The sequence below is a fragment of the Pezoporus wallicus genome, unplaced genomic scaffold (assembly GCF_028554395.1).
Source record: "Pezoporus wallicus isolate ANWC-B61680 ecotype Strahan unplaced genomic scaffold, APGP_CSIRO_Pwel_v1 contig_12293, whole genome shotgun sequence".
Taxonomy (NCBI): domain Eukaryota; kingdom Metazoa; phylum Chordata; class Aves; order Psittaciformes; family Psittacidae; genus Pezoporus; species Pezoporus wallicus.
Genome location: NW_026635930.1, coordinates 114219 through 138900, shown reverse-complemented (window position 1 = coordinate 138900; position 24682 = coordinate 114219). Strand labels below are relative to the sequence as shown.

At 43.6% G+C, this 24682-nt stretch overlaps 3 protein-coding genes across 4 annotated transcripts in view; all 3 read left to right on the top strand.

Moving 5' to 3' along the window:
* The window catches only part of LOC130593482 (cAMP-dependent protein kinase type II-alpha regulatory subunit-like), a 56925-nt gene extending 43197 nt beyond the window's left edge, over nucleotides 1-13728 (top strand). Inside the window, exons 5-11 of the mRNA XM_057398684.1 lie at nucleotides 54-160; nucleotides 4273-4426; nucleotides 8077-8178; nucleotides 9946-10020; nucleotides 12020-12085; nucleotides 12759-12897; nucleotides 13369-13728. Coding sequence (XP_057254667.1) covers nucleotides 54-160; nucleotides 4273-4426; nucleotides 8077-8178; nucleotides 9946-10020; nucleotides 12020-12085; nucleotides 12759-12897; nucleotides 13369-13502 — 777 coding nt within the window. The 3' untranslated portion in view covers nucleotides 13503-13728. The remainder of the gene's footprint in view (nucleotides 1-53; nucleotides 161-4272; nucleotides 4427-8076; nucleotides 8179-9945; nucleotides 10021-12019; nucleotides 12086-12758; nucleotides 12898-13368) is intronic.
* A 6234-nt stretch (nucleotides 13729-19962) lies between these two features.
* RPP14 (ribonuclease P/MRP subunit p14) lies at nucleotides 19963-22434 on the top strand. 2 transcript variants are annotated; one of them, XM_057398682.1, is made up of 5 exons: nucleotides 19963-20060; nucleotides 20146-20230; nucleotides 20830-20906; nucleotides 21472-21550; nucleotides 22299-22434. In XM_057398682.1, exons 1-5 carry the CDS (start codon nucleotides 19969-19971, stop codon nucleotides 22353-22355), a joined length of 390 nt encoding a protein of 129 aa, XP_057254665.1. In that variant the 5' UTR covers nucleotides 19963-19968; the 3' UTR covers nucleotides 22356-22434. The 2 variants fall into 2 exon arrangements, with proteins under 2 accessions (XP_057254665.1, XP_057254666.1); XM_057398683.1 differs by having other exon boundaries at nucleotides 22295-22432.
* On the top strand, nucleotides 22398-22955 carry HTD2 (hydroxyacyl-thioester dehydratase type 2). Its single transcript, XM_057398681.1, has one exon. It carries the CDS (start codon nucleotides 22398-22400, stop codon nucleotides 22911-22913), a length of 516 nt encoding a protein of 171 aa, XP_057254664.1. The 3' UTR covers nucleotides 22914-22955.
* Nucleotides 22956-24682: the final 1727 nt, after the last annotated feature.

The following is a 24682-nucleotide window of genomic DNA, read 5'->3' as shown; positions in this document are numbered from 1 at the left end:
GGTTTTCAAAATGTATTTTTTTTTTTTCTTTTCTCCTGCTCTTTGTGTTATAGGAGCAGCTGTCTCAGGTCCTTGATGCCATGTTTGAGAGGAAGGTGGCACCTCAGGAACATGTGATTGACCAAGGTGATGATGGAGACAACTTCTATGTCATTGAGCGGTAAGCAGCTGTGACTTTGAAATGTGGAGTTTGTTTCTTTTCAGTTTCTTAGAAATGGCAGGGACAGTTTCTGAAAGAAACTGGCTTTTTGCAGTCATTGCCTTTTACTTTGATCTTTCCATTTTCCCCTTTAGGCCCACACTGACTTTTGGATCATTTTCCCAGGCACAATCAAATTTGACAGAGGTGGACATTTCAAACCTGCTAGGTTTTAACACATTGTATGTAGTTGCATAAAAATTCAAATACCGCTTTCTCTGAGGAATGGTGGTAGCGTGAGCTTGCCATTGATTTGTTCAGTTTAGCTTTTGTACTCATCAGCAAATGCATAGCTTAAAACCAAACATATACTTGCTGAGGAAACTTAGAGGGGGGGGGGGGAAAGAGGCTTATAGAAGGTGGAACCAAGGATGGGCGGTCTGGGAAGAATACAGGAATGTTGTCCAGGAAGCTAGGGACCAGGTCAGGAAAGCTAAGGGCCAGTAAGAACTGAGTCTGGCAAGGGATGTGAAAGATAACAGGAAGGCCTTCTATAGGTATGTAGCAAATAAAGATGGATTAGGGACAACGTGGGCCCTCCAGAAGCTACGGGGAGAACTGGCTACCCTGGATTTGGAGAAGGCTGAGGTTCTGAATGACTTCTTTGCCTCAGTCTTCACTGGCAAATGCTCTGACCGCACCACTCAGGTCTTGGAAGGCAGATGCAGGGGCTGTGTGAATGAAGACCCTAAGCTCACTGTAGGAGAGGATCAGATTCGAGACCATCTTAAGAACCTGAACGTGCACAAGTCCATGGGGCCTGATGAAATCCATCCACAGGTCCTGAAGGAGCAGGTGAATGAAGTTGCTAAGCCATTGTCCATCATATTTGAAAGATCATGGCAGTCAGGATGATAAGGGGACTGGAGCACCTCCCCTATGAAGATAGGCTGAGAAAGTTGGGGCTGTTCAGTCTGGAGAAGAGAAGGCTGCGTGGAGACCTCATAGCAGCCTTCCAGTATCTGAAGGGGGCCTATAGGGATGCTGGGGATGGACTGTTTGTTAGGGACTGTAGTGGTAGGACAAGGGGTAACGGGTTAAAACAAGGGGAAGTTTAGATTGGATATAAGGAAGAAATTCTTTACTGTGAGGGTGGTGAGCCACTGGAATGGGTTGCCCAGGGAAGTTGTGAATGCTCCATCCCTGGCAGTGTTCAAGACTCGAACAGACATGGTTTAGTGTAAGGTGTCCCTGCCCGTGGCAGGGTGTTGGAACTTGATAATCTTAAGGTCCTTTCCAACCCTAATTGTTCTGTGATTCTGTATTACACTATTCTGTGTTCTATGTTACATGCCATCTGTAGACACTGTGTCTTTACTGAAGGAAGGAGGGTGAAGAGCCGCAATAGAAATCTCTGGGGAAGGAGAATACAGGACATTAGAATCCACGGCAGAGGCTATCATGAAATAACCTGGACTTTGTCCAGTTAGTTTTAATTACTGACTTCAGAGAGACCTGTGGTTAGTTTTGCTTCTGTTTGTTATGGGATATGTACTTGCAGAGTTTAAGGTGCCATTTTGCAATTTCTTGCATTTCTTGCCATCTCAAATGGATTCTGACCATATGTCCGTTCCGCTGTCCTCTACCATACCATCCATTAGCCTGAACCAGTGTTCCATTCCTCCACTCTGTGTTGCCAAAAGAATGTGGCAGAAAGTCTATGTTGGGTGTTACTGAGTAGTAACAGCAGAGCAGCCTTTGCTGTAAGCATTGACTCTGCTGTAACTTTTATGTCAGCTATTCAGTTATTAGAAAGAATTCTACAGTTATGAATTTTCCCTTCTGGGGCTTCCTTCACCTTCCACCCCCTCATTTTTTCATGCAAAAGAATAGCAGGATACTGGTGCTTATGGAAAGGTAAATACTTCCAGTTGCTTACAAGTACAAATTCATAAGACTGGCTCTTTTAAGGCATCAGAAGCATGTCTTGTTACCTTAAAATAAGTCATGAACGCCTAAATATCCATGAGGATTAGTTTCTTCCTGTCTGAATGAACAGTGACTTTGTGTTGTGTGTGTAACTCTTTAGCTTCTTGTCTACATAGAAAAGCAGGCTTTCTGGCACAGATCTCTTTTTTCCAAAGTCTTTTGCTGTAATACTTCCTCACCAGACCCCTTCATCCGAGGATCTTTGACTATGTGCAAAGGGACAGCAGGGAGGACAGATGCAACTTGAGGATGCAGCAGCTATTTAGTGTTTACTCCATGGAAGGGAGAGCTGGGACAAATGTGCTGCATGGCTTAACATTAGTATGCTCATCACTGCTGAGGAGGCACCTGATGAGTCTCTGCTGATTGAGCACTCATCAGGCAGGAGGGGCAGTGTTGGTCTCTGGTGCTTCTTGGAACAGACTGATCCACAGTTTTGCTGAGTTGCCTTGTTTTTTTTTTTTCTTGGGGTTTTATATTTTTTCATGTCAGTATTTTTCTTGAGTCCTTGAGCTCCTAACAATTGCCATCTCACTAGTTACACTTGGGGCTGTGTCTTTATATTCTTATCTTGCTGGGCTTTAGCTCACAGACTGTCTCACAGCTCAGTAACACTTACTGCAATAAATCTGAGCCAAGGTCACCCAGTGGTGCCTCAGCAATTTAGTCCTTGGGGCACAGACAGCTCAATGCTTGGCTGAAGCTTACATGGCTGTAGTTGTTTGGAAATAAATGGCACTGGTAAGTGACTTTCAGGCTGAGGGATGGGAAGAGGTTGTTGGGTTTGCTTGAAGTGCTCACAGATGGCTCGTCTAGATCGAAAAAAACTCTGAAGATTGTTGCCTCTGGTGCCCCTCAGAGAATTGTTAAGTAGATTTTGAGCATTAGAAGAATCAGCAAAACTTTTCCATCAACACTAACCCTTATTTAGTTTACTATTAGCATGCTGTTTGGTTTCTTTCTCTGTCTCCTAGGTGTGAGTAAGCAGTAGAGTGTAAAAAGTATCTGGTAAGGATGCTATTTAGTCTTCCTGTGCCCAGCTTCCTCCTTTAGCTTTCTGGGTGACAGAGAGAGACTACATTTCTTGGATCATCTGACATGTCTGAATCTGGCCCACCTGCTATTGATCCAATAACCAAAGTTTCCTCTGGATCTCAGAGGCTTTAATGCAAAAAGCTCTCAAGTCATTGTGCAAAGCTTCCTCACTTTGATGTGTTTTAATTCTTTGATTCATGTGATGTCAACTTTAGGGGATCACCTACAAATGAAGCTGGCATAAAGCTGTCCTGTGGTATGTTTTTTGTTTTTTGTTTTTAGCTGCAGCAAGTGTTCTCAGAGGTAACTAACAACCCCAGGGCTGTCAACTCTTCAAGTTTGAGCACTGCATGCTGTAACCTGCCTTCTTCAGCAGTCACACCTCAATGAAAATGGTGATAAAATTCCTCAACTAGCTTTAAATCCTTCAGCTTGAGGATCAGTATGTGCTGCTCATAAGAAGACTGGTCAGTTTGCACTGCAAAACTCAGTATCTCAGGGATATAAAGAAAGCACCTTCTTCTGATCCCTGTGCTTTTATGGCATCACTGTTACGCATACAAGAGCTAGATCTAGCATGTGCATATGCAGATACAAGCTACAATTGGATCTTGGGTTGTGATATAGATGTATCCTTAAGATGGAGTTGAGACAAAGCATAGGAGCAGGTGAGGAGTTGGATTGAGTGTGTCCCAGTGGTACTGCAGCAGTGCTGTCACTGAGAAAATGGGTATAAACGGAGCTGAGTCACTCTGGAGAGGCCTCACTGCGTAACACACATGCTGTAAAAGGACAAATACTGTTAAAAACAATGGAACTACCTATCATGTTGTAAGAACAATTACAATAGTAATGTCAAAATACTATGCAGAAGAAACAAAGTGGATCCTGCCCAGCTCTGTGAGGAGTAAAATGCTTTTGAAAGAGAGAATTATTGTGAAAACAGCGTAGATAGAAGCAGCCTGGTATCAGGCAATTGGAAAGCTCACTAAAGCATGTTCCATCTCACTTAGCAATAAGAGGGCCATTTGTGTAGCAGCAAAAAGCTGGTTTTATCATTTGTACTGAAATGTTGTCTAATAAAGAACATCTATGCCATTGTTTTCTAGAGGGTCGTATGATATCGTTGTAGCAAAAGATGACCAGTCGCGCTGTGTAGGCTGCTATGATAATCACGGCAGTTTTGGGGAGCTGGCCTTGATGTACAACACTCCTAGAGCTGCCACCATTATTGCCACCACAGAAGGAGCCCTCTGGGGACTGGTAAGGAAAGAAGATTGCTCTCATATGCACAGTATTTTAAACACTTAACTTGCTGTGTCCACTGCTTCTTTTGGTATGGCTTGTTGTGCTAATAGCTCTTTCATCATGATCTGTTATCTCACCTTCTGACATAAGAGATCCACTGTGCAAATCTTCTTGACCACCTTTACAGAACAACTTGTTTATAAAAACTCTATCACTAGTTTTATCTGTCCCTCTGATTAGTTTGCATTTGCTATAATTGTGACTTTTGTTTAGGGGGCAGGAAAAAGCTGGTTTTATTTTCACCCTGCAGAGGACAGTGAAGACTTAATGCACATATGTTATGGGAGGGAGAAAAAATATCTAAAGGACATTCTTTATTCTCAGCTCACCTTCCTACCATTTTAAGGGGAATGGGAAAGTGTTAAATACCTTCTTGAGGATACCGGTAATTTGAAGAGCTAGGAAAACTGCCCAGAGCTTTGTTTTCCTTCAAAATAAACTGTCATGATGTTTCTGCTCCCTTTGTGTTTCACTCGAAGAGTTTCTCAGGTCAGCATGACCTATGAGATACCAAGCTAAATTGATGGTGTTGCTTTGTCTCTAGCCCTGCAGTGTTGAATGTGAAGCTGTAGACATGAGTTTCCTTTTTTAGTCCTTTTCTCTGTACTGTTTGGTAGGGTTATTTTCACAGTGCTCTCTTACTCATCCTCGAGGGCTCATATAATAAGCGGATTGTACAATCAGCAAAACCTTTGAAGCCAGAAGTGTTGTATGCTCTGTGTGCGCTGGGCTCCTTGGCAACTATCGCTGTGGGTTGCCCATGTGTTGTGACCTTCATTATGGGACCGATAAGCTGCTACACATGGCGTGCTTATGCAGTCTCAGCTCTTGCTGAGCGATCCGCCTCCCTTCCCTTTTCTTTTTGAGCCAAAATGAAAAATTTTTGGTAAATCAACCAGGGAGTAATGTCAGCATCTGATTTCTTGAACAAGATGGAACAAAGCAGCTACCTGAAAACTGAGCTCATTCATAAAAGGAGGAAAATGAGATGATGATTCTTTGTTCCTTTGCCTTTGAAAAGAACTGCGCAAATTGAGTTAATTTGGGGTTTGTTTTTTCTGTGATTATATTCACTTAATTCCAGGGTGTAGTGAAGAGGGATCTCTTGCTGGTCATCTGTCCTGTGGATATATTATTAACTAAAGCTGTATTTTCCTGCCCTAAAACATCAGTTATTTCTTCCAGTTACTCTGTAATTGCCATGTTTTGCTGTACCATTTTGTGCCTGATGTAATTTAAACATATTTGCATTAGTCTGCAGAAGCCATTGCTAAAGCTCATGGGTTATCTGCCATTGAGGAAATGTGAATTACTCCTGCTGTACTTCAGACTTAGGCCAACAAAAGCCTGGTGGAAGGCTCAGGCAACAAAGCAGTTATCAAATGTGTGTCTCTTCTGGACAAAGAAATGTCCTCAGTTGTTTCTACTGAACATGTCTGGGGAGAACTTCATGATCACACACACTTCCTTCACTGCTCTGCCCTTCTTATTCAAATACTGCTGCTTTTCCCTCACTGATACTCTCAAGCAAATGCATTCTGTAATTCTTATGCTTTTGCAATGTCCTTGACCATTTCTGCACCTTTTTGCTTCTCCAAACACATACATTTGAAGAGACTTCAACCACTGAAGAGCTTATTAAAATAATAAAATAAAGCAATCCCTTATGCTTTATTGTCTCTTGTTCTTCTTATCTTTCCCCTCCTTCAACTTTTATATTCCACTAGTGTTGCCCGTATCAGTGACGAGTATTTGCAGCCTGCATCCCGTAAACCTGTGCCTTTACTTGAAAATACCCCTTCACTTCAAAGTGTCACTGCTGAGGTATCAACTGATATTTTCAGAAAATGAGATCCAAGGGAACTGGAGCTACATGATCTTAAAGTCCTTTCCAGCCTTCACTGTTCTATGGCTGTAATGGCTCTCAGAATTTCGGGTGTTTCTGCTAATTGTGGTATATGGAAACTTAAAAAGATTTAGGGTTTTTTGTACCATTTTCCTAAGCAAATCTCTCCTCCTTTCTCCTGACTTTTTGATTTTTACACTTTTATGTCACCCTGTGCAAGGTGAACTCTCCTCTGTTCATAATCCAGTGCTGATCCTATCGGGGACCATGGGCACTATTGTAATGCAAACACTGACAAACATATCTGGTGGGCAATACTTTCCCCGCAGCCTGGGCGTGCTGTTTAGTTCAGCTCTATTATGACTTTTCTTGTCCGTGTTAGACAGGAGTTGAGCGCTGCCCTATCTGTGTGGAAATGGAGAGCGTTTTGTTAAGCTCTCTTGACAATAACGCCTCGAACATGTCCGCCGCTGCCGGAAGAGGCAGGAGCGATGGTTACGGGCTCGCAGTGCCGCCCAGTGGCCACGGAGCCAGCACAGCACTAGCTTCTACCTGGGGAAGAGATCATAGGATCGCATCATAGAATGGGTTGTGTTGGAAGGGACCTTAAAGCTCTTCCACTTCCAACCCCTGCCACAGGCAGGGACCCCCTCCACTAGAGCAGGTTGCTCCAAGCCCCTATGTCCAACCTGGCCTTGAACACTGCCAGGGATGGGGCAGCCACAGCTTCTCTGGGCACCCTGTGCAGCACCTCAACACCCTCACAGGGAAGAGCTTCTGACTAAGAGCTCATCTCAGTCTCCCCTCTGGCAGGTTAAAGCCATTCCCTCTTGTCCTGTCCCTACCTGTTCTTGTCCAAAGCCCCTCTCCAGGTTTCCTGCAGCCCCTTTAGGCACTGGAGCTGCTCTCAGGTCTCCCCTTCAGGAGCCTTCTCTTCTCCAGGCTGAACCAGCCCAGCTCTCTCAGCCTGGCTCCAGAGCAGAGCTGCTCCAGCCCTCGCAGCATCTCCGTGGCCTCTTCTGGACTTGCTCCACATCCCTCTTGTGCTGTTGCCCCAGAGCTGGATCAGAAGTGCGGGGGGGGGGGGGGGGTGTCTCCCCAGAGCGCAGCAGAGGGGGAGAATCCCCTCCCTTGACCTGCTGCTCATGCTCTGGGGATGAGCCCAGCACGTAGGCTGGCAATTAGGAAGCAGAAAGCTGCCTCTTGGATCCTAGAAGGGAAGGAAAGCGCAAGAATGAATCAAGCCTGTTGCTGTTTGATATTCTGTTCCTGATCTATTTGAGACCAGAATAAGTCTCCAATTTACCTTTAAAATCTGTGATTCAAGTGGAGAAGAAACCAATCCAGTCTGAGTCCTGCAGTTGCTTTAAGTGTTGGAAATGCCAATTTCCAATGGCTTCAGCAAGAAGAGAGCAGCTTTTTCACTGTATGTGGAAGCATGGAATGTATTAACAAAACAGCCAAATAAAACCCCAAAACTCAGCTCTGAAAAACAGTACAAAATAGACTAAAAATAGAATTCTTAAATGCATATGTTAGAAGGGCCAGGTCTTACAGTTCCCTGGTTTTCAGTTTATTACTGCAACAAGTGCTCTCACAAGAGCTGTTACGATCACCACTATGATGGATATAGTAGTGTTTTAACAGCTGGCTTCTCAGTCCCAGTGTTTGTTGCAAATCCTTGTTTATATTTGTCAGTTCTTTAAACAGGGAGCATTTCAGTGAGAGGAATAATGTATTTCTCTGCTGTTTCTTGCAGGATCGAGTGACATTCAGAAGAATTATATTGAAAAACAATGCAAAGAAGAGGAAGACCTATGAATTATTTATTGAGTCTGTGCCCCTTCTTAAGTCCTTGGAGGTAAAGCCTCTGCATCAAATTCTTGCATTACCATTAACTCTAGAGTCTGTGGTTCTGCTCTGTCAGAAATCTCTGTTACTTTTGCTTAGAAGAATATTTTAAGAGCAGCTTTGGTATCATGTTTGCTGTACAACTTAATTTGCATTATGGAAGTTGTACGCTTTGATTTCATATCCTTTATTCATAGTAAGCAATTTGCTGATTTTTATCTCTGTATAAAGATGTAAAAAAATCACAACGGAAAACAATCTATAAATATATCAGAGAGCAGGTATTAAAGTGAAAATCAGAACTCCAGGCTGTGGTTTCCTTTGAGGGTGTGATATTGAAGTAGTGAAAAAATCGAAGGGATATTTGCCCTTTACCAGTCATGAATGATTTCACATTTGAGACAAAAGATGTGGCCCATGGTAGGTCTGTCTTTAACCTTAACCAGTATTCAGGAGGTAAACTAAGAATAGGCTAAAGGGAAGCAGTGCTACCTGGGAACAAAGTGACAGATGCCATGTTCATGTGAGTGGTGCATGACTTTAGGAGCAATGTGTAAATTGTCCCTTCTAAGCTATTGAGTCACCCTGTATCTTCAGAGGGCTTTCGGAGCCGTACCATACTGCTCTGAAATTAGTCTATTTCTGTCCTACACTATAACTTAGCTTTTCTTTGTTTTCTCATCACAAGAATATTTTTCAGCATTATTTGAGTAGAGCTTTTGATCTCTTTGAGGGAAGATTACAAAATCTCAAAGTATCATTAGGTGGGAATAGCAACCCCTAATACATATTGGATGTATGTTAGTAGCTGTGGAAGGGGTAGGTTGCACAACATCTCCTCCTTCTGTGGCTGGCTTAAACTAGTTCTGTCAATGTGACTGAGCACAAAAATGACTCATAAATACTTAAAGATATAAAAAAAATAACTCATTAGCACTGGATGGCTTTTTGCATGACACACTGCACTTGAATCATACATGGATCAAAATTAAGTTTTTCCAATTTGGGCTAGCTGAAGGTGCATTTGTTAAATGGATGGATTACAATTGAATCATCTGTCAAGATATTAATTCTAACTGTAGGATTTTCCTCCTTTCCTAATATGTTTTTTACACTGCTCTGGAGCAACACAATTGTTTTGTGCTGTTCAAGATGGACAGTGGGAAACACTGGAGATAAATTTTACTGTTCTTTCTCCCTTCCTGCTTTTAATGTCTCAGGTGTATTTCATTGCACGTCAGATTGCCCTTGCTGCTGGGAATCCTGTTCAGCATCTGCTTACAATTTAGAGCCGGCATTCTTTTCATATCCCCTTCCTCTCTCCTTTCTAGGATTGAGTTGTGGGACACAATTTCCCCCTATGTATTCCAGTGTATGGTGATTAAAATATTTAGAAAATGTGTTGCTGGTGTTTCTCATTGAAGTTTGTTCTTAGAGAGGTTATGACACTTTTCTGAGTGTTTTCTTCAAATTTCAACTTAACCTCATAGGAAATTATTTTTCCCTCTCCGTTTGCTTTAAACCAGCCAAGTCAGTTATTTGTTAACTTTGGGAGCAAGAAAAGCACACAGATGGGGCCACTAGGCAATTTTCTTCCCTCTCAATCATAGTAGTCTTGAAAGCTGTGGTGCTTTCAAGATAGCATCGTTGAAGGGGCTGTATTTTTCAGTACCCGGATACTGTTTGTGTCTAGTGAATGCCTCATCATTTCAGGGCTACAGGGTTTACCAGAGATGTACTACAAGAGATGATTGTTTAATGTTCCTCTTTGTTCCAGGCATCAGAGCGAATGAAGATAGTGGATGTTATAGGAGAGAAAGTGTACCAAGATGGAGAACGTATCATTTCTCAGGTACTTGCAGTCTAAATTTTTCTTTACCATTCTCCTTTCTCTGCTGTTTTTTCTCCTGTTTGGAATTGACTTACAGAATGCTATTACTTAGACCAACTTGGCACTTACTCTTTTAATACTTCCAGTTTATTTAACCACTTTTTGAATGTCTGGGAAATGGTCAGTATGTATTTTGCTATGAATTTATTGCAGTACTTTAGCTCCTGTGTTTTTCTTCTCTCATCTGTTTGGGTTTTATAAATGGTCTTTGCCAGATTTCCAGGGGAGTGTGCTATAAGAAGCTGACATTAAATGTCTCTCTGCAATTTCCATGAAAGGACCCAGCTAGACTTTTCACAGCACCTATGTCCAGATTTAACAAGGAGTCACAAGCAGGTGGTAAAGGCATCTCTAATTCCTAGGTCTGACTAAACAACAAAACCAAAGAATTCAACAGGAGTGTGATTTAGATGAAAATAAATGAAGTCACTGGCAATGTTTCAGTAGTTGGACCCAACTCAGTTAACCAAGTAACTATCAGGGTTAACTAAACCCACTGTTTTTCCTGATGCCCTTAAAAAGAGTATTTCAGTGGTGAGTCGAGCTTCAGTTAACAGCCTTTGGTTGCTAGTGTCTGCTGTAATAGATCAGAGTGTTAGAACATGAAGCTGGACCAACTCAAGCTAAAGATGGGGGAGTTTTTTTGGCTGTGACACAACATTTTGGAGCACTGTTACTGAGGAAACACCGTAAATTTGCATAAAGTTTAGCTCAGGGATGCTTTGTTGCAGAAGTGCTCTAGTTCAAGTGGAAGTTAAGGCAAGAAAGTCCTTGGCTCACCTGTTACTGCAGGTTTGTGATCACAACTGTCATCTTGTTTTATAAACAAAATATGACTCCTTGAATGATTAATCTTAATTACCTTGAATGTCAGATAACTGAATGTAGGAAACCTTAGTTTTATTATGTCCAAAAATACCCTCAATTTAGGAAGTTGAAAATCTCATTGCGTAAGACCCTGAGAAAAATGAACTCTCAGCAAAATCAAAGCTTATAAATCGGTCTCAGAACTGGGAGCCAATACAATCAGTGATCCAATTACACAGTTGGTTTTAATCTATTGTAATAACTGAATTAAGGGCTAGGATGTCTTTACCCTTTAAAAGGAAGATTAATAGGTCTTCATTTAAAGATTAATAGGTCTGGGTGATGGTAGTACACTGCTGAAGATGATGAAATTTCATGCTTGGAAAAGATGTGGTAGACCTTCCATTACAGTAGTTCATCCATACCAGGAACCTCTTTTTTCTCATGACTAATTTTACATTTGAGTTACCTTTCTGGAATTCGACTCTTTAGTTCAGTGCGGTATGCTTGGAAGCACTTAAATTGTTAGTGCCTGCTGGTATTAGAAGGAGATCTCCCACTCAGTTGATTTTTCACTCTTTTAAAGTACTCTTTTAGTACTCTCTCAGAAGGGTGCTGAGTGTATTAGTTCATGTTCTGATAGATGGCAACAGTGAAGGAAAAGCTTTGCACTGGATGGTTCACAATATCCCCAGGAAGCCTAGCTAAAGGCTTAATTTCTTCTGTAATGTTTAAATCTTGCATCACCTTCTCCCAGCCCATGTTTCATACTCTTGTAATCATCTCTTTCCATCCTTCCCATCACATTCATAGTCTCCTTGCCTGCTTGACTTAATGTCACATTTATCTTTCCTCACATTGTTTCACAGTTGTTTTGCTGAGCTGCTCCCATTCCTGTATCAGTTCCTTATCTAGCCTGTGTCTCTCTGAAGCCTCCCCTCTCACTGAATGATATGCACTAACAGCTCCTTCCCCTGTGGTTTCCTCTGGTATATTACCTAACTGGGCACCTTTTAATGTTAAGAATTAGAGTGTTTGTCAATTCTGGAAGATTTCCGCACAAGGCCTAGTTCAGAGTGAATGCTTTAATACCATCTGTACATACTTTTAAAGTAAACGAAAAAGTAATTTGTTGTACCTTTTCATCTTTCAGGGTGATAAAGCAGATTGTTTTTACATTGTAGAAACTGGTGAAGTAAAAATCTTGATTAAAAGCAAGGTGAGTTCAAATTGGGTGATTTGGCTTTAGGTCAGTCCCTGATTTGATTAATACAAGTGGTATGAAAAAGCCTACCCTGACTTATTATAAGATTTTATTTCTCATCATCACCCATGTGATGTAGGCTGTATGTAAGTCCCCATACCTGTTTTGAAGAGGCCACAAGTCCCTTTACTGAAGTTTGAAAGTCTTCTGCTTGTATCTGCTTCTCTACAAACTAACCTGATACGCTCTCCTTGGCCTTAGAGGTGGATTTGAAACTTCTTCTAGGACAGCAGAAAACTGCAACTTACAAAGTCTGGGGACTGTTAATCTCTAGTGACATACTAAATGTTGGCATTTGAAAGGAGCTCTCTACAGTCTGAAGCAGCCTTAGGGAACAACATGTTGTGCATGATAAAACCTATGTTAGGTCAAAGTAACAGCAGTTCCCAAAGCTCTAACAGTAAATATCTGCCAGTCTTAACACTTGTGGGTGGGCATACACTTCTCTCGTCAAACTTCTAACTGAATGTGCTGTTAAGGTGGTACCAGTAGAGTGTGACTTGGGAATTGCTAGTTTAAAAGCCCTAAGCCAGTGAGCTGTTGCACATCTGTCAGATATCTGGAATTAACTGCAGCCTTGTTCAAAGACACAACTGTGTGCAAATAACCCAAATGTACTGTTTGACAGACTGTGACAAGTACAGAAGTGAACCAAGAAGTGGAGATTGCCCGGTGTCAGAGAGGGCAGTATTTTGGAGAGCTTGCACTTGTTACCAACAAACCCAGAGCAGCCTCTGCCTATGCTGTTGGGGAGGTCAAATGTTTAGGTAAGCAGATGTTGTGTGTTTCTAGTTATCCTTTTCTGGTATTTGCTTGTTTTATGGATCATGCCCGAGTGAGCAGCTGTTCTAAAACTTAGCAGCCTCTTGGTAGCTGGTGGTCAGACATGAGCAGCTAAGAGCAAGGCTGAGCAGCACTGCTGCTTCCTTCCAGCGCATTCTATTTTTTCTGCTGGTGTGGGCTGTGCTCAGGTTCTTATCTACAGCTTGTTTGTCACGCACAGCTTTCAGGTGATCTTTTAATGCCAGTGTGTGTATTTGCCTCCTGTATTTATCCTTGACATCAGGATGAATCTTCATGAATCTTGGTTCTCCAAATAACAGTATGGAGGGAAATCAAAAATAATGATTTCTGTTTCTGTGGCTTCTACTGAAGCCTCAAACCCAGATGGGTTGTACTGGAGGTTTGTGTTCTGAGTTTTGGCAAATGATCTTGTTTTCACCTCTGTTCCTTTGCAGTCATGGATGTGCAAGCATTTGAGAGGTTGCTTGGACCCTGCATGGACATTATGAAGAGGAATATAACACATTATGAGGAGCAACTGGTGGCAATGTTTGGCTCTAGTATGGACCTGAGGGATCCAGGGATTTAGGCACAGGGTACCTCAATGCCTTCTTAGTTCAAGACACAGAAAAGCCTCCTATCAGCAACACAACTCGCAAGAAAAACGGACACTATGGAACAGTTACTGCTGCTGTCTTCTTGGGCATTTTAGAAACCATCAACAAGTCTCAGCACAGATGGATTGCTCACTCCCTGCCTCCACCTTGCTGCTGATACTTCATCATTAGACCTAGATTAAAGATCATTGTAACCCTGTGTTCACTTACTTGGTTCAGAATGGCATCTGTCCAGCAGTTCAAGTGCCTGATATGAAACCCTAAGTGTGCAAGATAAAGAAGCCTCCTTCCTTCTGGTGTTACTGTTGGGATAAATTTTCAGATCAGATTCTGTAGTGGGAGGTTGCCTGTTCTGCAGAGGCAACCAGTGGAATACAAGCCTTTTATGGGCTTAATACCTTCTTCTGATGCTTTCCTTACACAATGTCAAATTTGCTTTTAATTGTAGCATCTGGGTTTGAAGTTAAAATATCAAGGGAGCCAATTAATAAGGTGGCACTGAAGTTTTCCTCCACCTGCTGAAATGAAAGCAGCAGGTGCTAGAGCTCTTTAAACCAAGTAAACCAAGCTGGGAACATGAGAGAGTCTGCTTAGCAACAAAATGCAGAAGATGAAGCATTACTAGATTTGAAGTGTTCTCTGAGCAGCAAAGAAAAATGTTTACTCTGTGCTGCCCAAAAAAGTGCAGTGGTTCAGATCAAATGGCCTGAAGGTGTCATAATTGTCATCTCCCCCAGTTTGCTCCTTGTTCCTGATACTGAGAACATTTTATTGTGGTGAGATCACAATACATTACCTTCTGTTGCTTACAGAGATCCTTTATACTGCTAGATTTCCCAGGGCACTGTTGTTGACTGGGTCAGTTTTAAAGCTTTTTAAGGAGGTGAATGTTTTGTAATTTAAATGAAGACAACTTCTGTACTTGTTTACAGGAGCTCCCCCCCCCCCCCCCCCCCCCCCCCCCCCCCCCCCCCCCCCCCCCCCCCCCCCCCCCCCCCCCCCCCCCCCCCCCCCCCCCCCAACATTTCACAGTATTCTGACTCATTAGACACTTCGATGCTTCCAAATACCATGTTGATTTGCTAAATGGTTGGCAACCTTTGACTTTGTAAAGCCAATGTCTTTGCTAACCCCACAGTTGGTGTGTTTGAGGAGTCTTTTTGGTTTAGGTGATAACTAAGCTAATGTTGATCTGTTGATCTAATGTTGACCTGTTAAATTTGCAGAATTTATTAGGTAGATTCTATTTCTATAGCTTTAATGACCTTAAATTGGCATCCTGCTGAGATTTTACGAGAGTATTATCTAAATAAGGATCAGACCATAAGAAGGATGTTTTTATGGTGTATAAACAGAATATTTATATTAAGACATTGAATTTGTAGGTAATAAATTTAGTGACCCTTTGAATTTGCATTCTTCTGCAGCTCATGCAAAACTTCCTGGTGTTTTATGGGGTTATAAACTTTTAATTGTGGATGCTAGTATAACAGAATCTATTCTCTTTTTTCATGGCCATGTCAGCAAGAACAGAACAATGCTAATATTGAATTCCTGCTTCTAGTTACCACAGTGGACATTTCTCTAAGGCACGAGATGCTTAGCTGCAACTCTTAAGTTGATTTCTGGACAGTTTCTTTTCCTAAATGGATGAGCTCCTCCCAGTTCCTGCAATATGAGTAAGATGGAAACTTGATAAGTTTGAATGGCTGTTGTCCAGTTACTGTAATTGGAGTCATATTTTTATATAATGCAAATGATTTGTAGTGGACACCACTGAACTAGGTGTTTCCATGTTATTAAAGTCCTGGTTGTGATGTCTAGTGGCTGTTCTAACTGCATGTGTTTTAGAACAGTGAATTTCCCTTGCTTTGCTGGGCTGTGTTTTTGTTGCAAATGACAGCCAAAGAAGCAGCAGGTACTTCTCATTCATGCTTCGAAGGTTTAGCACCAAAGACAGAATCATTCTTTTGATTACAGAATTAAAGAATAAAACAAACCAAAATGAATCAGCCCCCTCCAAAACAAACCAACAAGCCCAACCAGAAATGATAAAAGCCCCCACTCATCAGGTCCTTGCATTAAGAACAGATAAAACTTTAGGATACTTTGGGCTCCAAGACAAGAGTCTGAGGCTGGCTTGTGACTGTCCAGTGAACCAGACACAAGCTGGTCTTCAGACCAGTGTCTGTGCTCCCTCTGCTGTCATTTGAACTAAAGAGAGCTTGCTGTGACTGATCACAGCCAACCTTGTTGCTCCCACGCAGAACATCCTCTCCTTTGCCCAGAGGAGCCTGGTGGGTTGGGCTGACTTGTGGATGGATTCTGCTTCTTCCAGCCTTTGGTTCTCTACAGGACAAGATTGTAAACCTTAGCAGATGCAAATGGTGGCAATCGTTCTGAAGCTTAACCAAAAATCCAGGCAAGGCTGATGTTAGATTCTTAAGGTAATTCGGCCTGGCAGGGAGGATTTCATAGAATAGTTAGGGTTGGAAAGGACCTTAAGATCATCCAGTTCCAACCTCCCTGTCATGGGCAGGAATGGCTCACAGTAGACCATGTCGCCAAGACTGTCCAAACTGGCGTTGAACACTGCCATGGATGGAGCATTGCCAACTACTTTGATCTGGGGGCTTCTAGAAGTCAGAGGAAAGGATGAGAATGTCAAATCAAAGATTGGGATTGCATGTAAGTGAGAGCAAGCTTTTTGAAGCTTTACCTTTCCCTCAACTCCTCGAAGTAGAGGCATCCTGAGCAATGCCATCCCACATCCAGGATCTGTGTGACATCATTGTGAGATGTAGAGAGGCAGCCTTACCTTGAGCTGAAAGAGAACAAGCCTGTAAGGAGGTTCCTTAAAAGCTGTTAATTTGCAATGCGCCCATTGAGTTTGGTCTGGTTTAACTAGACTCTTCATACAATTTTGGAGCATGAAGATAGCGAGAGAAGCTTGTAGTAAGATACTCAACTTTGCCAAGTATTGGGTTAGAGAATCAGCAATGAGCAAAGTTGGAAAGCGTGTGAGTGGTGATACCACGACCAGGGAGTGAAGCGAGGTGCCTGAGTGTGAGGATTTTTCCACACTGCTGCACCTCAGCTCACTCCTTTTCACTGTTCATCCGAGTTGTCACGGAGAAAGAGCTCAAGTGTGGTGGTGTTACCACTCAGTGTAAATCTGCTGTGGAGGCTCTGAAATTGGCAGAGAGAGAAATCTTGTTTTGAATAAAATAACTCAGCCGCAAAGTGGGAAAAGAGGAAAGTATCTTTGAGACTTGCAGGAGAAAGAGTCTCTTGTTTGTGATTCCCTGCTTGTGATTGTTGTGAAGTCAGTGAGAGGAGCTTTCAGTGGTCAGACCCCCTGACGTAGTATTTCTGTGTCCCAGCACAGGTTTCACACTGTAAATGAACAAAAAAGGGCAAAAGTGCAAACCTTGAAACTTTCAGACAAAACTTTCAAAACAAAGTGCAATTTGCACAGAGGGCAAAACCTGAAACCCCTTTGAATGTCACTTGTGTGCTTTCTTTTCTGTTGCTGAAAGCAGACTCTCGTTCTTGATGTGTTTGTAACCTCGTCTTGCCAAAATACAAACACTTTGGGTTGTTTTTTTTTTTCACTACAGGTAATTTCTGTTGTTACAGTTATTGCTGGTTATTTCCACGTCTTTCAAACCATATATTTTATTTTAAGAGGCCTTCCTTGTGGATTTCCTGCTGACGGCCTACAGCACTACACTTCCCTTTCAAGATGCAAGAGGGAGTCGGTAACCTCATAGGAGAACACTCAGCTTAGCTGGCTGGAGCTAATAACGCGCTACTAATTTTCCTCTGCTCTGAGGCAGGAGGGGAATTACATTCTGCAAAAAATTGCTACCTCAAGGCTCCAAGTGCTTTTAAAGGTCTTTCACTTGGGAGAATTTAATATGACAGTTCTTAAAGTTGGTCTGTTCTGTAGAGTTAAGTGGGTTTTTTAAATTGATTTATCGAGGGACCCTCATTTTAATTCATTTTACATTTTGTACTTGATTCTCAAAGGATGGTTCTTGCACTATTGAAAGAAATACATCTGCCATATAAACATATGGTTTTAACAAACCGCTCTGGGTTTCAGCTTCACTTTTAGTTAATAAAAACCTGACATGTTGTGTCCAGCCTTCCTGTACAACCCTGTGTGTGCTCCTTATTGACACAACCCTCAGTGCTTACATCCAGAGCGGACTTCCCAGCAGCTAACTGGATTTACTTGGGGTGCCTGAGTTGCTTGTGTTATCAGAGCCTTACAGAGAACAGCACTTGCCCTGTTGCAGTAACCAAGAGATTTATCCATGACCCGACCACCAACTTGTGCTGTTTTGTGATACAGTTTTACTAATACCTTAAAAATAATCCCAGTTTCTGTAGCTATTATTGCTCCCAATAAAACTGGCTGCTCTGATATGTCTGCCAAATTATCGTAGAACTCATTTGTTGTTTGAGCACTTTGCTAACTGGTTCTCTGCTCCCAGGAGAAGCAATATCCAGAAGGTCTCTTGCTGGCCTGCACCAAGGGCTACTGAATTTTACATGCCAAGCTGCCTTTTTTTTTAACTGAACTAACTATTTGAAAGGAAAATTACTTTGGTATATGTGAAATTGCCTGTTCAAATGCTCAATATTTGCTTCTGCTGAAGCTTTATTTCTAAGCTTGGAGTATTTTCTGTATGGTTTGTAAATTAGCCTGGGATGGGTTGTGATTCCAAGGCCGCTACTGGGATATGGTGCTTCAGCTTTGAGCACTCCAGCTCAAGGAAGATGACGCCTGAAGGGGGCAGACGGCAGCAGAAAATACTTCATTTTGCAGAGGGATAAGTTAAAACTGGGATTTTTTTTTTTTTTTTCTATGTAAAGGACAACGGTGGGGGATGGGGGAGTGGGAGAGGGGCAGGGAATATTAAAACAATCCAGGAGGAGGAATGATCCTATATTGATTAGGACAGGTGTGTTAATACAGCAATGAGCAACAGCAGGGAAGCCATTAAGCATTAAAAAGAGCTGTGTGGAAGAGAGCTAGAATAGACGGGGGGGAGGGGGGGGTGAAATCTTCCACCGCTACTATTATTTTTCATTTTATTTATTTCTAAGTTGTAAATGAGCTCTGCTGAATGCTCTCAGTATCTGTCTGGGGCAGGGGTAAATCAGAGAACCTCTTGGGGTGGCTTTGCTGAGATCTGTTGCTGATTTTCTTAATACCTCCTTAAAGTCACTGAGGGCTTTAGCTGGCACAAATACAGTCTCCAGGCTTTGTGCCACATCAGCAGTAGGAAGATGAAAACAGGTAGTGCCTGTAGTAGAGGGAGATGTCCCCTTTACAGTATGACATGAAGGTAGGTGTCCTGGGACCGGGAAGGCCTGGGGGGCAGAGACAAAACCCCAGATCCAAACAGAGAAAGCCCCAAATCCAAACAGAGAAAATGTCTTGAACTCTGAAGTTCTGAGCAGCTTGATGGCAAAGGTAAATGGTATTAGTCACGTCAGAGGGGTGTTAGACTGCTGCTGTTACCCTGCTGGGGTCAATATTCATTCCTGGATCAACATTTTTGTACAAGAAATAAGGTTTTGTGACGTTCTTACCCTGAGGATGATGTTTCATCATTGTGGCAAAGATGCTTCTTCCTGCCATTTCTCCCCAAAGGATGTATTTCACCAATCCAGATCAGTGACAAGGTGCTGGAGTTGTGTTATTTTATCTCAACTAGGTGGTGTTGACCAGTGAGGTGCAAAGATGCTGCCAAGCTACTTCTATGCACATTTCAAATCTGTTTCAGTTGTGTGTACTGCAGCCTAGAGGCTAAGAAACCCCAGTGCCCTCAGTGTTTGTGACCTGTTACTCTGCCAGACAACACTCCCCGGAACTGCAGCAGGACCAACAGGAGTTGTTTAAAGAGAAGTGATTGATGGAGCATCTCTGCGAGCCCCTCTCCGACAGCGCGTTTACCGTGGAGTGTCCAGTATTTGCCTTTCTGCAGCTAAAAGCCACCCTGTTGCACTCGGAAATACCATCTGTTCCCACACCTTCCCAGAGAGTCATTTCAGCCTCAGAGGTGGCTTGTTGACTGCCTCCATCTGAGAGGCCGAGGTCGGGTTGGCCACACACACGGGCCTTGCCTGGGCCCTTCCCTGTTGCGTCCCCGTGCCCACCGGGGCAGCATCCAGCAGCCGTTCTCCTCTCCGGTACAGCCGCGAACCGGCCGCTTCCTCCGCAGGGAGGCTCGGTGCTTTCAATCCGGCGCTCTCGGCTAAGCCTTTCCCCATCAGTCGCCGCTGCGTCCCGGAGATGGGCCGCGGACCACCGCCCGGTCCCTATGGCAACGCGAGGGCTGACCTCTCGGGGCCGCCGTACAAGGTTCGGTGAGGCGGACGCGCCGCCATTGGCTTGGGCGGGACCGGGAGGGGCGGGGCGGGATGGCGCTATCGGAGTCCGCGGCCGCAGCCGCCACCTTTGAGCGGAGGGTGCTGCGGAGTGCGGGGGAGCACCACTATCTGCGAGTGCGGCTGTGAGTGACACCCCTCCGGTCCGGGGGGATCCCCCGACCCATACCCCCCCTCATCTCGCCCCTTTGTGCTGCTCTGCTGTCCCAGGGAGCTGCCGGACGGCGGGGCCCGGCCGAACGTGGCGCAGTTCAAGCAGCTGGTGGTGTTGGCGCTGAGGGAGCTGCACGGGGAGGTGAGCCCGGACCGAGCGGGGCGCCGGGCTTCTGCCGCCCGAGGGCGCCCGCCTGGCTGCGGAGAGGGGCTGAGGAGGCGGGCTAAGGGGCCTGGGTTTGCCGCTGGTGTAACGTGTTACCGTGCCTCCAGACCGCCTTGTAACTTGCTGCGGATGCCGCCGGGGCTGTAGGCGTTGGTTTAGGGTCTGTGGTGAAGTGACTCCGGCATATCTGAACTTTAGACCTTGCGTTATCGATGTTTTTTGCTGTAGTGAGGCTTTGAAAGGAAAGCTGTGGGAAAGTAATTGTTTCTTCGCTGTCTGCAGATCTATTCTTGCCCTGCGTATTGCTGGGCGACTTTAAATAAGTCCTTTCATCTCTGGATCCTTTGTTTTCCAGCTATAATTTGGAACTAAAAGTGGCTTTATGCGAAGAGCTTAGAGGGGAAGGGTGCTGCATAAAATCTTGTGGTGTCCTTGCTTAAACATTCACGTGAGATGTGAATGTAACTACACCTTCTGCGTTGTGTGCTGGGAGTGAAATCAGTTACTTATAAACCACCACTACAAGAGCATAGGGTGGTATTTAAGGTTATATTTAATAACCTTTTTTTTCATAGGTCGGAGCAGCTTTACCTGTTGATGTCTTGACATATGAGGAAAAAACTTTGTCTGCCATACTAAGAGTTGTTAGCAGGTAAGGTGCTCACACTTCAGATACTGCCATGAAAGTACTTCTCATAGGAAAACTCTTTAGTTAAGAATGGTCTGTGAAGAATTAAGCCTGACTTGCAAATGTCTGCATACAGCATGCAGAAAAGAAGTAAAAAATCACCAAGATTTGGTCATCTACATACATCAGTACATTGCTCTTGCTTTAAAACAGAATGGTCTTACAGGAACTAAGCACCATGGAAACATGTGGCTTTAAATCTCTTACTATAGTAAAGATGAGAATGGTTATGGTATGTAAATGGTGATTTAGGGGAAGAAGGAGCTTAAATGCATAGCTAGAACAAGAACAGGAGCAGTAAAGTGACCTTGAGAAGATTACAGTAAGTATCTCTATGTCAGGGACAAGAAGTCACTGTATGACCCTTTCAGGGCATGCTGTTCCTGCTGGAACTGAGTGGTGAAACACCTGCTGTTACACTCTGTTAAAGGTTTCGTTGCTCTGTATGTAACATGTTTTTTATTTAAGATGTTTGTGCCCCAGGAAAACTGATAAAACCAAATTTTATTAATATACTTTGTTTTCTGAGTGGCCTTGTCAAGCTGTGGAGTGCTCTAACGTTGCTGGGCTTCTACCAGAACAGGAGGTGTGCTTTTCGAGTGCTGCAGGTAAAGCCCTGTGGGGACTGGATGTCATTTAATCACAGACTGGTCTGTGTTGGAAGGGTCCTTAAAGCTTATCCAGCTCCAGCCCTCTGCCATGGGCAGGGACACCTTCTGCTAGAGCAGGTTACTCCAAGCCCTATCCAACCTGGCCTTGTCTCCCGCAAATATCAGTTCTTGCTCCAAGCCTGGCTGGGTGGCTGAGCCATAGCTATGCTTGCTGCCTCATCATACAAAGATGCCCTGGATGCAAAAAACATGTTGGTTTGGGATTGAAATGTGTTTCAGTGCAGGTGTGTAGGCCTGTGCTTGAGCAATTCTCATGAACCTTCTAAACTGTGACCATAATGGGTGTCTCATTACTTTATGGCTTCATTCCAGTGATGAGTCCTGATTTCATTAATACACCTGCAAGAAAAGAATTTCTGGAAAGATTTTGATCTTGGCCCAATCTTTGATATTCCCTGCCCCATTTCTTCACTTTTTAATAGTCACTGTCAACTGGCCTTGTTTAAAAATGCATGTGGAACATGCACTTCCAGAGCTTAGTTTTTCCAGAGGATGCTGCTTAATGAAGTGATTTCCAAGAATTCTTTGTCTCTGAAGCCATGGCTTAACAAAATCTGCTGAGCCATAGCTCTGAGCTTTTAACCTTTTATATAAAAGGGAAATCTAAGTATTTTAAACTTTGAGTGATTTGTTTTCTTCAGTGCTTTAAGTTTGTTTCTTGCTTGTTTTCTTTCTTCCAAACTAGACATCTCCATTTCTTCTTGCGTTAGCTGGCAACAGTAGAGAACTAGTCTTGGACTGAAAAAGTTGTTGGTCTGGTCCTACAAAGCAGAAGCTGCTTGAGATGTTGCAACTCTTCAGGCGTGGAATTCTTGGAGGGGGTTTCCCACAGAAAGACTTGACAAAGCTCATGTTTATCAACTCACTGCTTGGACGTCCCGTACTTCAGAGTTTACACATAAAAGTTGGAGACAGAGCTGAACTTACCAAAGCTTTTACCCAGGATGATGTTACTACATTTTCTCATTTAACAGGTGACACAAATCCCTTGCATTTAAATGAAGATTTTGCAAAGAAATCTAGGTTTGGGAGAATTGTTGTACATGGAATTTTGATCAATGGACTTATTTCTGCAGTTCTGGGTACTAAAATGCCGGGTGAAGGATGTATACTTCTTTCTCAGGCAATCAGATTTCCAGCTCCTTTGCATCTTGGTGAGGAGGTTGTAGCTGCAGCGGAAGTGCAACACCTGAAGGGTTCTATTGCTCACGTTTTGGTGTCGTGTAAAGTCAAAGACAGTGCAAAGACTGTTATGGAAGGGATGGTGAAAGTCATGGTGCCAGACCGTCAGAGTTGCTGATCCTGTGGTACTTTCCTATAAAGGCCAGAAATGTACACTTGATTTTGAGTCTGTCTTTTTATATGATATCACTTAATCTGGTAAACTTGCAACAAAACCCCTTCAGAGTGTTTCAAAGGCAGTGCCCAAACTGAATCTTCATAGAGATAGATTAAGATCTTGCATTAAACCCAGAGCTTTTAATTTTCCCCTGACCACTGCCAAGATGAAACCACTGTAACTAGGCATATGCTGTGACAGAAGTGGCATGTTTAGACAAGCTTTTGCTGCTGTGGAGAGTCTGGAGTGGCAGGGTTCAGGCTGAGGCTGTTCTTTTTTGGTCCACACTAGATCAGTTCAAACTTGTTCCCTCTGTATGAAGTTGTGTTGCTAAGGAGCACTGGAGGGAGGGGATGGTGCTGTGGGTTTAACAAGCAGAACAGAAGAGGGGGTACCAACTGTGTGAACATGTATTCCCCCTTTGCCCAGTTAAAGTACCTGGGTTGCTGGTAAAACAGGCTTTGGGTAAATTCATTTGTAAATGATCTGGGTTAAATTATCTTAGTACCAACATAAGATTATTGTACACTAAGAAACTTTTTTTAGGACCGCCAGGAGTAAAAGTACAAGCTGTCTTCAATGGGTGGCTCATAATTTTCTGGCAAAACAGGTGCTCCCTCCGTACCTCTGCCAGCAGAATGCATTTGTAACTTTTGTTGACTGCAGATAACCTCAGAAGTTGCTTGCTATGGAAAAAGAGTTTGTTCTCAAACTGTGATGGAAGCTACTGGTGAAACAGTTACACTGCCTGGGTGTTGATGTCTTGTTTGTAAATGCAACTGCAGTGCAAGGATGAACCCTTGCTATTCAGTCACACTGATCAGAAAGAGGGGTCATAGAAACAGACTGGTTTGGGTTGAAGGGATCTTAAAGCTCATCCATTTCCAACCCCTGCCATGGACAGGGACACCTCACACTAGAGCAGGTTGCACCAAGCCCTGTCCAACCTGGCCTTGAACACTGCCCAGGGATGGAGCAGCCACAGCTTCGCTGGGTGTGTGCCAGCGCCTCAGCACGCTCACAGTCTGATCTTTGACTTCACTGTGCCCTTTGCTTTCAAAGCAACACAGAAACGGTGCTTGGTGAGAGCTTTCCTTACCTCATGTCTGTTGGAGCTGCTTCACTTCCTGTTGCCTTCTGCTGTGAGTAGCTGCCTGATGACCAGCTTTTGCAGTGATTTTTAGCAGGTATGCTCCTTTCCTCCTTCAGTGTTCTCCAGATGGTAAGCTGTCACGTCAGTGCCTGTTAACAGAGCAAATCGCGTCAATATCTGACCTCGTTCTTGCTGTACAAGGAGGGTGAGAGGACAAGAAATAAACATTCAACAGAGAGCAGGTTCCCATCTGCCAAGTACTACTGAAATGGCAGTTTCTAACTGCTGTGGTGGCAGTTAGGTTGTGAAGCTCAATTTCACTTTCTTTGCAAGAAAAACCCCTTAAACCCTAAAAATCTACATATTAAGTGGAAAATACTGGATATTATTTTTTAAGGTTTTAGCTACAAATGAGCCCTAAAAGGTACAAAGCAGCTCTTTCCAGTTTGTGAGGACCAGCAGTGTCTTGGCGCTACCCCACCTCGGCCTGAAGCTGGTGCTGCATAGAGCTCCGCGTACGGGCGACTTGGGCACCCCGGGGCAGTCCCCTGCGCTCCGCCGGTGCCCCGGCTCCGTTTCCCATTCCCCATCCCGGGAGCGCTCAGTTCCCGTCCCGCCGCCGTCCGCCCCGAGGTGA

What these genes read in the sequence shown, in the direction of transcription:
- RPP14 (XM_057398682.1), top strand. Translation starts at nt 19,969, where the DNA reads ATGGCGCTATCGGAGTCCGCGGCCGCAGCCGCCACCTTTGAGCGGAGG. An exon ending in TGAGGGAGCTGCACGGGGAG is followed by an intron (nt 20,231 to 20,829) that starts GTGAGCCCGGAC and finishes TTTTTTTCATAG; the next exon opens with GTCGGAGCAGCTTTACCTGT. An exon ending in ATACTAAGAGTTGTTAGCAG is followed by an intron (nt 20,907 to 21,471) that starts GTAAGGTGCTCA and finishes TTGTTTTCTGAG; the next exon opens with TGGCCTTGTCAAGCTGTGGA.
- HTD2 (XM_057398681.1), top strand. Translation starts at nt 22,398, where the DNA reads ATGTTGCAACTCTTCAGGCGTGGAATTCTTGGAGGGGGTTTCCCACAG.